This window comes from Topomyia yanbarensis, chromosome 3 (assembly GCF_030247195.1).
Source record: "Topomyia yanbarensis strain Yona2022 chromosome 3, ASM3024719v1, whole genome shotgun sequence".
NCBI classification, from domain to species: Eukaryota; Metazoa; Arthropoda; class Insecta; order Diptera; family Culicidae; genus Topomyia; species Topomyia yanbarensis.
In genome coordinates this window covers 139150009-139163086 of record NC_080672.1, presented here as the reverse complement: position 1 = coordinate 139163086, position 13078 = coordinate 139150009, and the positions used below count along the sequence as shown (strand labels likewise).

At 42.9% G+C, this 13078-nt stretch overlaps 1 protein-coding gene across 4 annotated transcripts in view; it reads left to right on the top strand.

Moving 5' to 3' along the window:
• The window catches only part of LOC131692721 (EH domain-binding protein 1), a 67590-nt gene that overhangs the window by 43008 nt on the left and 11504 nt on the right, over positions 1-13078 (top strand). For 2 of the 4 annotated variants that reach the window (XM_058979945.1, XM_058979944.1), the window contains 7 exons: positions 883-1358; positions 1470-1568; positions 1999-2367; positions 2474-2597; positions 12297-12393; positions 12468-12656; positions 12875-13020. In XM_058979945.1, coding sequence (XP_058835928.1) covers positions 883-1358; positions 1470-1568; positions 1999-2367; positions 2474-2597; positions 12297-12393; positions 12468-12656; positions 12875-12956 — 1436 coding nt within the window. In that variant the 3' untranslated portion in view covers positions 12957-13020. The remainder of the gene's footprint in view (positions 1-882; positions 1359-1469; positions 1569-1998; positions 2368-2473; positions 2598-12296; positions 12394-12467; positions 12657-12874; positions 13021-13078) is intronic. The other 2 variants (XM_058979946.1, XM_058979947.1) reach the window with 2 other exon arrangements.

The following is a 13078-nucleotide window of genomic DNA, read 5'->3' as shown; positions in this document are numbered from 1 at the left end:
TAGGTTTCGCTGTTCATGAGAAATGATCTCTTATATTTATCATAATCCATTCGTTCACCTTCCAGGTGTATGATCTGGCCACTACATTCTGCTATAGCGTATAGATTGTCCAAACAGTACTACGGCTGCCGCCGTATTTTTAGACTACATTGCGATCTTAAATTGCTGTCGATCGTCAACAGCAGGTTTTTGACGTGTGTGTGCAGGATCAATTTTCCTTTTCTATCTTCCATCTAGCATAATTTTTTGCGACTGCGCATATAGTGGGTTCTTTCACCACTGAAACACGTCTACTTGCAAAACAAATGACTGTCAATGCGTCGCTACAATAGAATAAGTAAAGCGTCCGGATTCTAGGGAAACCAGTCTTTATATGCATGGAAAGCGACCGAGAACAGATACAGGTTAGACAGGGTACAAATAACAAAATCCTTGCAATAATGATTATTAGGTTTGTTCCAGTACACGGAAGTCACTCCCTGTTGCTCCGGAGCAAAAAATTCTTGCTCCTTTTCACTCCGATTTGCTAACAGAAGATGAAAAAGAAAAGAAGATAATACAGGAACGATTTTCTCCCTGTTTGCTCCGGAGTACTTCCAGTTTCTCCTGGTACTGGAACAAACCTATTATCGATCGTCGTAGTCTCGGCATTGATGCGCCATAGGCATTGCATACGACAGGTACCTTTTAGATCATCAATATCATCCATTTGGACAACCGATTTTTTATTACATAAGTCCAAAGGCCTATAATATCGGCAGAACTAACTTACACACTTTGGCTTTGCCTAGCATTTTCTAAACACGACGCTTATACTGACAACCGAAGAACCATACCCACCACACATAGCTTTAATACCATTCCCTATTCTTTACCTGCCAGGTGAAACATCCGACGATTCCAGCTACGTGATCGGAAACTACAAATCGGACAAGCTAACCAAGGATCTGCTGAATCTGAATGAAATGATCACCCCGCGGGAGGACGATCCGCTACGGAAGGAAACCAGCAGGGCTCATCTGTTGGCGAATTCGAAAGCGCTGCTGGGTAAAATGCTGTCACCTACCAAAGAGAAGCAGCATGCGGTAAGCGTACTACCGCAGGAGCCGCTCTCCGTTTTAGATGGGAAGGGGGAACAGCTTCCGAACGGTACATCCTTCGATGATAATGGGTACTCCAACGGTGACAGTACGGGTGTAAACAATAACAATAGTTCCAGTGCAATTAATAATAATAGCATTAATAACAATTCGGCGGTAGAAACGAACGGAGAAGTGGGGGAAAGAATTAAACGGAATGAGCGTGAAGGGGACCAAGAGGAAGAGGAGTTACCACGGCTAGACGCGGCAATGGCAAATGTGAGTACATTGTACAATGGCTTTTTTCGATTGGGTTTTGGGAGTTTTTGAGTGCATTGTTTTACTTTGGTTATTTCTTGTTTTGGTTTTGTTTGATTTTTTTACTTCTAGAAATTATTATTGCGGCATAAGGAAATGAGTGAAAAGGCAAAAGTAATGATTGAAAAACTTAGAACATCTAGTGTAGATAAGGGTGGTGATGTTGACACTGTAAGTTTTGTTCTTTTATTAATAATAGTCTGGGCAATTAATGTATCACATTATCTATTAGAACGCACGAATATGAAAAACAATGTACAACGTTTTTTTTTCATTTTAACTAAGAGTTTACCAACAGATGAATTTAAAGTCACACAGAACGAAACGAAAATGGTTGAATAGTTGCAAAATACTGCGACAGTAACTGTTCAGACTATTAAATTTATATTAATTTGTATCTACCAACATTTCATAACAATTACTCTGTAGCGACCCATACACGAGACATGGACATGGAGTATTACCTAACTTTTCAATTTGAACCAAAAACGCCAAAATATTGTCTTGTTTTTGGGTCGCTTATCACCGTTTTCGCCATACCGCTTATAACACAATCCTCCTTTGCTTTGTCCGTTTTCCTCCAACCACTACCACATTCCAGAACGAACGCCAAGCTCGTTTGCGTGAACAAGCGCGTAAGTTGATTGCTGAAACCAAAGCCAAATCGCTCAATCTTGATTCGCCTTCATCACCGACGAGAACTGGTCCATCGCAGACGATCAGTTTTTCACCGGAACGAACGATTTCACCAATCAACAACGTACCGGAGTTTATCTTTCCCACTGTTGCCCTGCTTGGCAGTCGGAGCAGTAAAGAATCGCCAATCCGGCACAGTGTCGGTGGCGGAGGGGCTCCTACAACGGACGGTAGCGATGCCAACAGTAACCATTTACTGAAGAGGAGTTCGCCCTCGCCGAACAAATTGTCCCCGTCGATATTGGATATAATCAACCCGAAGAACGAGGGCAGGGTAAGTGGGCTTGATGTGTTGTTTTGCTTGGTCCAGAATTGAGGGAAATTTTAATTGGAACCAGGAGGAAATGAGAACACTCATGCTAACTTTTCTGTTCGTTTAGGTGGAAAAAGTCAACTACATTCAAAGTGAGCTGAACAAGCTTGAGCGTGAGCAGGAAGCGATAGACCAGAAAGCCAATGCGTTAGAGAAAAAGTTACGAGCTGTGATGGGAGGAACAATGACAAGTAAGTATTTTTTAAATTTATTTCTTATCTTAGGTATACAACGTACAGACGCATTTAAAACTATATGTTTCTTATTAATAACTTATATCTATGCTTGGAAATGTTAAAATCAAACACTGAAGAAGCTTCGATAATTCTGCGGCAGCATCTTTCCAGTGAATTATTTTGTCCATATGAAGTACGGTGCCTAGGGATCCACAACAGAGTGGGGTTACGAAGAACACAAGGAGGCACATACAGATTAACTTTCGATATTACCTGACAGTAAGTCGAAAACAAAAACTCTTTGCAGGAAGATACGGCGAGTCGCCAGAATCTGCAGACCGAGTAGCATACATCTATCGGCATAAGGAGGCATTTCCTGAGGGCGAATCGCACAAAACATCTTTGTATACGTTCTAGTCGCTCACTTTGAATGGCATGGTATGGTGCCCACACTTGCACAGCATACTCCAGAACACTTCTGATCAGGGCACAGTAAAGGGCTTTGAGTGCGTAGAAGTCATGGAAATCCGCCGTGTTCCGCTTTAAGAAGCCCAGCATTCCGAAAGCCTTAGCAGTTGCCGTGGTGATATGGTTGGAAAAACTCATCTTCCTATCGAAAAACACTCCCAAGTCACGGATTGAGTCGACGCTTTCAATTGTTCTTCCTTTTAGGCTGTATTCATAACGTCCTGGGGTAAGCAAGCGTCCGAAACTAATTACTTTTCATTTGTTAACGTTGACTTCCATTCCGTTACGCGTTCACCATTCATGAATAGTACAGATATCTTCTTGAACCACTACGGCATAAAGTGCCGAAGCGATAATTTCGGAAAATTTTAAGATCGTTCGCGTATAGCAATTTCCCAGACTTGATCCGGCTACAAATATCATTAACAAACAAAATAAGAATAAGTGGGCCCAGATGACTGCCTTGCGATCACTCGGCATTCGTGAGTATAAAAAACACAAGTACATTCAGAACACTTGTGGGTGTTCGTCAAGCTCATTACAACACATTAAGTCGGTCCAGTCGATAGTGGCAATCAGTGCGGAGATTTCGTCAAAGTTGCAACGGTTGAAGTCAAAATGAAGGTCGACAATCGAATAAAATGAATCATCTCCAGTGTTGATACGCACATCTAGCTGCAGGGCAAGCGGTTTGTGGTGAGGATAGACTTTGAGAAAAGCAGTCGGAGGTTCAAGCAGCTCTGCGATATCCGGGTTGTTTACGAATGCAAGATCGAGGATCCTCCCGTTCGCATTCATCAATGAGCCGATCTGGTACAGACCGTCTGCAACCATAGACTCCGTTACAGCTATTTCTTGTTCCGAAGAGGCATTAATAGGTAGGTAACATTTTAGATTGTTATCGAGCGATCACTGAAGGCGTGGAAGATTGTAGCCTATATATACAGATTGATTCGGGATGGCGATGCGCACGGCGATTTGCTCCAAGCGTTCAATTCCAGACAAGTTTAGTTGCGAACCTGGGAGGTTGTTCTTTACCGCTATAAGGACGCCACCGGCTCGGCGCAGATGACTGGTTGTTGAGTTGCGGTCGCAGCGGTATATTACGTAGTTCGACGAGAGTTCAGCGTTTTTTCGCGCAGCCAGGTTTCCGTTAGGACAATGACGTCGTAGTCACTAGAAGAAAGCGCTAGATGGAATTCTTGTGTTTTCATTCTCATTCCTCTCACGTTCTGGTAGTAAACGGAAAGAAACTACTCGGAATGTGCGGCAACTTCGAAGACAGGCAATGCAGGATATAAAACAGGCGATGTAACTAGTTCGGAGGGGGGAGGGAATAGCACTGGAGGTCTTTGTTGCTGATTCGGTTTCCAAAAAACCTTTCTGGAATCCGACTTCTCTTCGAACTCACGATAAGCAATCCCAACTGACCATGTAGACGCCGTCATAGCCTTTTCTTTGAGATCCGTTGGCATGCCAATTTGGTAGGAGTAGGAGACAAAAGTCAGCGTTCTAGGATCTCTGCCACGAGGGACCAACTTGACGACAGTGATGTCCGAATTTCCGAGTTTATCCGCCGCTAGCTTGGTGACACTTTGATCAGGAACATCGGGCGAAATTCCTGACAGATATGATCAAAAAAAATTATCTTCATAATTCACAGCGATGGATGGTGTCAATGAACCGGCGGCATCAGTACCACGTAGCAGCTTAGAAGGATTGGAGACTGCATCGTCGTTGTCTCTCTTTTAGCAGAATTGAAGGAAAATTGCCGTGGTCCAGGAACCAGCGTTTTTGGCACAGCGCCTATCAACGTTTTGAACGTCCGAATTTCCACCTTTAATTTCTCCAGTACGTCGTTGCGAATAGAGTTTTTAAGCTTCTTGATCACCCTTTGGTTTGCGGACTCAACGGATACTAATGCGTTACGCAAACGTGCTTTGTCCATGATATTTTGCAGGTGTTACACATCCAAAATAAGTTAGACTTGTTAACAACAGCGGCAAATAATTCGCCGTTTAGTCCGCAGCATTTCGCGCAAAATGACGAAATTTTACATGAAATTCCGATTAGTGGGTTGATAGTTATGTTGAACTTACGTAAGGTTAATGTTTTTCATTTGCATTTATGTAGTTTTTTACCCAAAACCCAAAGGGTCATTTCAGCTGAAGCCAGTTAGGCCATGTCTCGTAAATGATTTAATACAATGTCGAAGTCTAAAAACTTAAAGCGTAAAACTCGGACTGAAATCCTTCGGAGCAAAGACTCAAACAGAATGCACCGTCATTGACGGAGGGTTAGAGACCGGTATGCAAAGTGTATTGAACGACGGATTGCTGAACATGCGAAGAGATTTTGTCGTGGCAGCTTTGAAACTTTCCCAATTGTGCATAACGGTGTGTTAGTGACGTAGCATTCTATTTGACTTTTTAGAATAGTTGCGTTTCATTGTGTATCTTTGATGATTTCAGCAGAATGTATATTGATTTCGTCATGTTTCCATGGAGATTATTTAATAAGAGATTGTTTGGAATTGCGCACTAGAAGTTGATACCAATCCAATCTATATTAAAACCTCAATGATAACCATCGTTTCCGGTCGCCACCATCTGGGACAGATAAAAGAGAGAGAAAATGTAGATTCTTCACAAACTTAATGCAGGGCAGACAATTCATTTGACTCGCTTACGTGTGACGCGAAGTTGAATATTTAGAATGGTAAAAGATCTAAGATTCACTCCAAGCAAGCGTTGTGTCCTGTAAATAATAGTTTGTTAACTTTAGTTGTTGAATCTGTCTCCGAGTCACTTTATAAAGAAAATATCTTGTTTGATTTTGAATTTTTTAAACTCTGGGCAGCCGGCTACTGAGAGTAACCTATATTTTCTTCAAAAATGGCATTTTGAACTCAAACAGAAGAAGCAGTGAAAGTGTTGCGATGGGGTGTCATATCTCAACAGCACCCTACTGTTAGCAGTAGGTTACCCACCTTTTGCATCATCATGGCCTAGTCATCAGTAGTACAATAGCAAAAGTCGCGAAATATAAACGATAAATTCCGTTTGATTTAGTAAGACGCGTTTATTTCTCTCTTGAAATTGCTCAGTTCAAGTGCCCATCGATTTTTTTTGTATAATTCACCCACGCACGAAACATTTGATTCTTCTCAATCGAATAATGTAAGACCTTTCGAGACTGCTTAGCCGGAGGTACGCCATCTTGGCTCAAATTAGAGGAGAGTATTGAATCGTAACGCAAATACAGGCGTAGAAACCCTTCCACAGTGAGGTTGATGATTTCCGATTGAAGCAGCTCATGGAGTTTAATGATCGCTACAACACACCGCGGAGGGTTTAAATTGTTGGAACTGCCCATAAAAGCAGTCCCTTTGTTGTCCACTGCCCATAAAAGCATAAGAGTCCCATGTAAATGTTTGTCGAAAAAGAGTTATCTATTGGATTGTATTCTGTATCACCACTGAATCACAATACACGCAGTAAAAGCACCTGAAAACGAAAACACACAATACCTTACTAATCAGATTGCCAAATCCGTCGACTGAAGGCACGTCCAAAGGAAAATCGTTCGCGCTGAGTGTCTCGCAACCGGAACAGCGAAGCCATCTGTTGGTTTCACCATAAATACGGAAATCGCGCCGAACGGTGTCGTAGCCCACGCCAGTTTCGAAAGCCTAAAAGCTAGTTTCTCGCTCGCCCGAAACTGGCGAGGTGAGAGCAATCCATAGCCGCCGACAGAACTTCCAACACACGATGGGTCAACCATACCAGCCTCGTGAAACGTTAAAAGCCATGGACCATCTCCCCTCCAGCTTCACGCCACGAGGAGATCAAAAATTCGAACATACGGATATCAGTTGCTAGCAACCGATCTTGGATTACGTCGTATTTTTTGGAATTTTTTGTTGGCCGACGTTATTTCGGTGATAATAGGTGCCGATTTTCTCCCACAGCCCAGCCTTATTGTGTCCCCAAGTAAAAATGGTGATTAGTGGTTCGTTGGCGACTACAGAAGCCTAAATCGTGTGACCGTACCAGATCGCTACCCCGTACCTCACACACATACACGATCTGTTAAACAACTTTCTAGGTAAACGGATTTTCACAACTCTCGATATGGTTCGCGTTTATTATTATATTCCCGATGAAGAAAGTGATGTGCAAAAGACGGCTGTCTCCACTCCGTTCGGCCTGTTCGAGTTTACTAGGATGCAGTACGGGCTGTGCAATGCCAGGCAGACGTTCCAGGGTTTCATGCACCGTTTCTTCAGCGATTTGGACTTGTCGTCGTCTTCGTTGATGACATTTGTATAGCTTCAGTGGCAGTAAAAGACCATCAAGAACATGTACGAATCGTTTTTTAACGTCTCAAGGAAAACGGACTAGTGCTCAATCTGGATAAATGTAAGTTCGTCAAAAAACGTTGATTTTCTAGGACATGACATCAGCGAACGCGGTAACCTCAAGCGGAACGTGCTCAAGCAGTCGTCGAATAACAAACAACCGACAACGCGACACAGATCTTTCATTAGGGCTAAGTCGCAATGTACTCAAATGGAGAAAAATCAGTTTCAATATTCGGCGATACTTTTCTAAATGTAGTTTTTATTGTAGGTATAAATTACTTTATGACCATGTTTTTCCTGAAACATCTTTGGTTAAACCTTATGACAATATAACAAAGAATTTAATTCCTATGTGCTTTTAGTGGGTAGAAACTAAAAATGCTTACGCCCAATTTTGCATTCCAGTCGTGATTTCGCCCTTCAGCCACCACCATTTGCGAAAGGGCCTAACCGTGAACATAATTTTCAGAAGGGCGCGGTAAAGGGGCTAAACTGTCTCTGTCTTGCTAGGTAGGGCTGGGTAAATGGGCGAGCTTGACAGTATACTTTTAAATAGGGCTCAGCAAATGGGCGCATAGAAACCCAATGTAAATGAAAGGGCGCGCGCATCCTTTCTTCAAATTTCATGAAAATATCGAAATATTCGAATGTTTATGTGCAACAACTATAGAGTAAACATGATCATAGTAGATATTACTTATCATTTATATAATAGAACCGCTGTTTAACGAATAATTCTGTAACTAATAACCATACGCCCGGTTCTGTCTAAAAATGTAAGTTTAGCCTTTATATTCCATATGGAAACAAAAGCCTAAGTCGAAATCTCGAAAAAATGCATGTTTCGCCGTTTTGTTTTCTTTAATTATAAATTGAGCTAAAAACCATTTCAAAAAATTTTCACCACAATCTAGTAGTATTTTTTGTCGCATAATGTCATAATAGCGAAAACGCAGTTTGTTTACATTTGCGATTTAAGCCCTAATGAAAAATCTATGTCGAACGGTGAAAGAGCATCGTAGATTTCTAGCCTTGTTAAATGGATACAAACGCTTTTTACCCCAAGCGGCAACGTTGCAGAAACCTCTTCAAGACTTAATTCCAGGTAATCGACACCAGAAAGCTCCAGTTGAACCCGGACGCCATATATTCCTTTTCGCAATGTAAGGAAAACTTTACAAATGCTAAATTGTTGCAGTATCCAGACTCATCAAAACCTATGACATTGACGGTTGACGCATCAGATTCCGCAGCGGGCACGATTTAGCAACAGTGTGTAAACAAAGTTTGGAATAAGAGCAACGAGAAAACTACTTGCAGAACGTATGGCCAGCAATGAATCGAGACGTCACACGTCTCGTGAAAGGTTGTACAAACTGTCAACTGTCAAAGACCCATCGGCATACCACATCAGCCATCAAGGAATTTGAACTGCCTATAAGTCGTTTTAAGCATGTGCCCATAGATCTAATTGGGCCTCTGCCAATCTGCGAAGGAGACCGATATCTACTAACAATGGTAGACCGCAACAGTCGGTGGCCCGAGGCAGTTACGCTTCCCGACATGCTTGCTGAAATAGTTGCAAAGGCCTTTTGTAATACGTGGGTAGCCAGATTTGGTATTCCTGAAACCATCAGCACGGATCAAGGCAGGCAGTTCGAATCTCATTTTTTCGTGGAATTCACAAGATTGTTTAGGTCACCACGCATTCGTACTACTGTCTGTCATCCCCAGGTAAATGGACTCGTCGAAAGGTTCCATCGTACACTCAATGCTACAATCATGTGCATAGACGCCAAGCATTGGTGCATCAAATTACTATTGATTTTGATGGGTTTGCGATTTGATACTAGAGAAGATGTTAATTGTTCTAAGTCGCCGAGTGATCTATGTGCAGCCATTATGCATACCAGGAGAATGTCTACCAATCGGAGTATCTGGATATACTACGACGAACGATACAGCAAATTCAGGCCAATTAAAAACGTCCACCATGCGATGCACCACGTCGTCATCCCCAAAGATCTACGGACATGTAAAATGGTTTACGTCAGAATGAATACGGTCAAGCGTTCGCTACAGCGACCTTATGAAGGTCCCTTCGACGTACGCCATGATAAATTTATAGATCTTTTGATCAATGGAAAAAAGCAACGAATTTCTATCGACAGAATCAAACCTGTTGACGTTTGCAATCAGGACTCACCACTGGTTCCGCTGCGCTGATTGGCTAGAGCAGTGAACGAGCCATTATATAAACCCGCGAGATGTGATTCCCTATTCATTCAGTGTTGTACCATTGACAAGTAAACATCAAGAATAAAAGCAAAAGAGAAAACAATCTTTCATTCGCGAGAGAGAAAACCCATCGAGCAGCAGAGTATAGCCAGCCTGGTCAACACGGCGACCAGAAGCAGCTTCAGTCAGCGAGAGAGCCCCACCCAGCGAGCGTGCTGTTTTTTTGCTTCCTCCATCGTCGCGAACTATCGAGACGATTAGCGAGCGTGGTGTGTCTGCTATTGCTGATATTACCTTCGGCGTCGTACCTGTGCGGCTGCCCTCTAAGAACGGTTGGTTTCAAAATCGTCCAATGAAGGACGTTCGTTGGACCAATTCGGACAACGTCCAAATAACCGTTCAACGAACGTCCATCGTTGGACCTGTGTTGAACGATTTTGAAACAATTTTTTGGACGTCTCAGTGGGTGGTGTGAGGATTGAAACGAATGATTTGGTCAACAGGGCGACCAGCGTTTCATCCTTGATAAGTAAAGAATTAAATTTGAAGTTTCCATTCTAAGTGAGGTGTTTTTCCGCTGTATCTGTGGTATTCACAGCTATACGAAATTCATCGTGTATGCTACTGGTGACTGTGACGTGCACAGTACCTGGTGGCTCATACGTCGTGTGCTGGCAGCTGTGGTGTTGTCTGTCGGCGGTCCTTCCTAGCACTGGTGGCTGTGGTGTGCACAGTTATCGGTTATTCTGCATCGTACTACTAGAGCTGTGATGTGCATGGTGTCCGGTGGTTTGATAAGTGTGTGAAACATTACGGATGATACAACAAAAGTTACTCCATCCGGCTACCGTGCAAGATTCCTTGTATAACTGGGGAGGATACTGTGTCGTACCCTTCCCGCGAAACTGGTAGCACGGAACGATAAATGCAGGAACAGAGAAAAATGAATCGGCATTCAGGAATAACGGGTGTTCAATAAAAATGAGAATGATTTCAATTAAAGTAAAGAGCGATTTTTTTTTCTCCAACAGAATTGCTCTCTGGAATCCATAGAAATGGGTGGCATGTTTCTTTTCGCTCGGGTACTGTCAGTTCAATCGAAGATGGCGTCGAAATTGCAAGCACTCCGCGAGCGTGTTGTAAGGTTTTACGAATCGCATGGTCATCGTGGAAAAAAGTTTACGGTGGACCACTTTCGAGACGAAAACGTGCCCGCGAATACAGTTTACCGGATCCTCGCATCCCTGAGCGTGGAGCGGAAGGCCGTTAGCGGCCGTCCGGCGAAGATAATGATGATGAGGAAGAAGAAGAAGCAGGCGTTGAAAAAGCTTTTCGACAACAATGACGGAACGAATTTGCGTGACGCCGGCTGAAAATATCACTGCTCCCATACCTTGATTCACCGAACCCTCAAGATGGAGGATATCGTCTGTCGGAAGAAGACTCGGTCCCCCGAGTACACGGACGAGCAAATAGCGATCGTGAAATCGCAGTGCCGGTGGATGACGAAGAACTACCGCGGGACGTCGTACGTGCTGTACGTTACTTTCCGCTCTACCTACATCCCACAAGTGAAATATAAGGGCATAAATTTGAAAAAAAAGTTATACTGTACATCGCCATATCGGACAGAGGGATTTCAAGCCGAGCGGTCTGGCCATCAATCAACAACAACAACATCAGTCTTGAGAAAATTCTTCTGCCGTTCTTAAAGGAGCATCATGCGGATGGGAAGTACGTCTTCTAGCCGCACCAGGCGTCTTCCCATTACACCAAGAAGATGCTGGAGTATCTTGAGCAGAAAAAGATAATGTGCCGAAAGAAAGGAATCCGACCAATTTGCCCCAGTGCAGTCCCATTGAGGATTTTTCGGCTCCCTCAGTGTCATAGTGTACAAAAATAAATGTGCGGGCCAAGGTTAGAAGCAGTTGATCACCAGCATCCGGAATTGCATTCGGAAGATGGACGTCAGTGCCGTCCAGCGCTCTTGTGAGAGAATCGCGACTAAGTTGCGTCGTACGGCTGACTAGGGCACCATCTCCAATATTCGCTGCCCTTTTTTGTTAAGAATAAATATTTTGTTTTTTTATAAAAAAAAGCTGAATTCGCCGAAAAAAAATGTTTTTAGCAACATGACCGAAATAATTCTCATTTTTTATTGAATCCGTTAAACAGTCATACAAATAACCTGCGCTTTTATTCATTCCCGAAATCTTCCGTCCGAAATATATCGATACCACATACTCTTCTTAGCTTCTTACGGGGAAGACTGTAAATTGCTTCCTCGTGCGATCGTGACTTGTTGAAGCAATAATTAGTTACGCTTGTTACCTCATTGAATCGCATCGACGGTTCCGTGTCTTCTCGGTGCACGTGTAAGGTTCAAAGCTTGGAAAAGCGGCCATCTTGGAATACGGAAAAGCAGTCGTTTCTGTTTGTCACTCAGTCAGGTTCTTCTTGTTGTCATTCTTCGGAAAGTCATTCTTGTCTTCGCATTTTTTTCTTCTTCAGGTAGTTTTTTTTACTGTGTTTTTCTGGAGAAATTTGGTAACAAGAATCCATTATTCGAACAAACCTAATACATATGTGCGCTCAAATTTTCCATCTGTGCTCATATAGGGTTTTTCTTACTACTCATTTTCCAGACGTTAGTGAAACCGAAGACCAGCTAATGTCCCAATGGTTCACCCTAGTGAATAAAAAGAACGCACTGCTGAGACGACAGATGCAGCTGAATCTACTGTGAGTTTTTCATCTGATCGCAATCCTAGCTCGCAATGTTGTTTAATGATTCCCATTTCCATTTATTTTTGCAGCGAACAAGAGAACGATCTTGAGAAGAAGTACGACATGCTTAATCTGGAACTGCGAGCAGCCCTCTCAATCGAGGACTGGCGAAAGACGGAAGAACAGCGCGAAAAGGAATCGCTACTGTTGGCCGAACTTGTAGCAATAGTGGACAAGCGAAACGAGCTGGTTCAAAATCTGCACAGTCAGGAACAAGCGTAAGAAGTTCAACTCATATGGGTCAAACAAAACGATTCGTCGCCGACGGAACGTCTATGCCCGGTTTGAAAAGTCTGCCAAACCAACGTGACGTTGTCTCTATTTCTGGAATTCGATTTTTTTCAAATTGGGCTAGACGCTGCGCCAGCGACGCAGTATTTTGTTTAGGCAGTCAGAAAACCTTATAAACATGTTTGCTTACTTTTACCATTGGCAGCATTGAGGACGATGACGAGATCGAGCGCAAGCTGGAAACTGTGGACATCAATCACAAGGATGAAAAATGTGTTATCCAGTGAGACCTTCATCTCTCGGATTTTGAATACTCAACTAGGCATTGGTGATTTGGACTTAATATGTGAGGTACGAACACATGTCTTCTTAAATAAGCAATCTGGTGTTCACGATATTTCTGATTTTA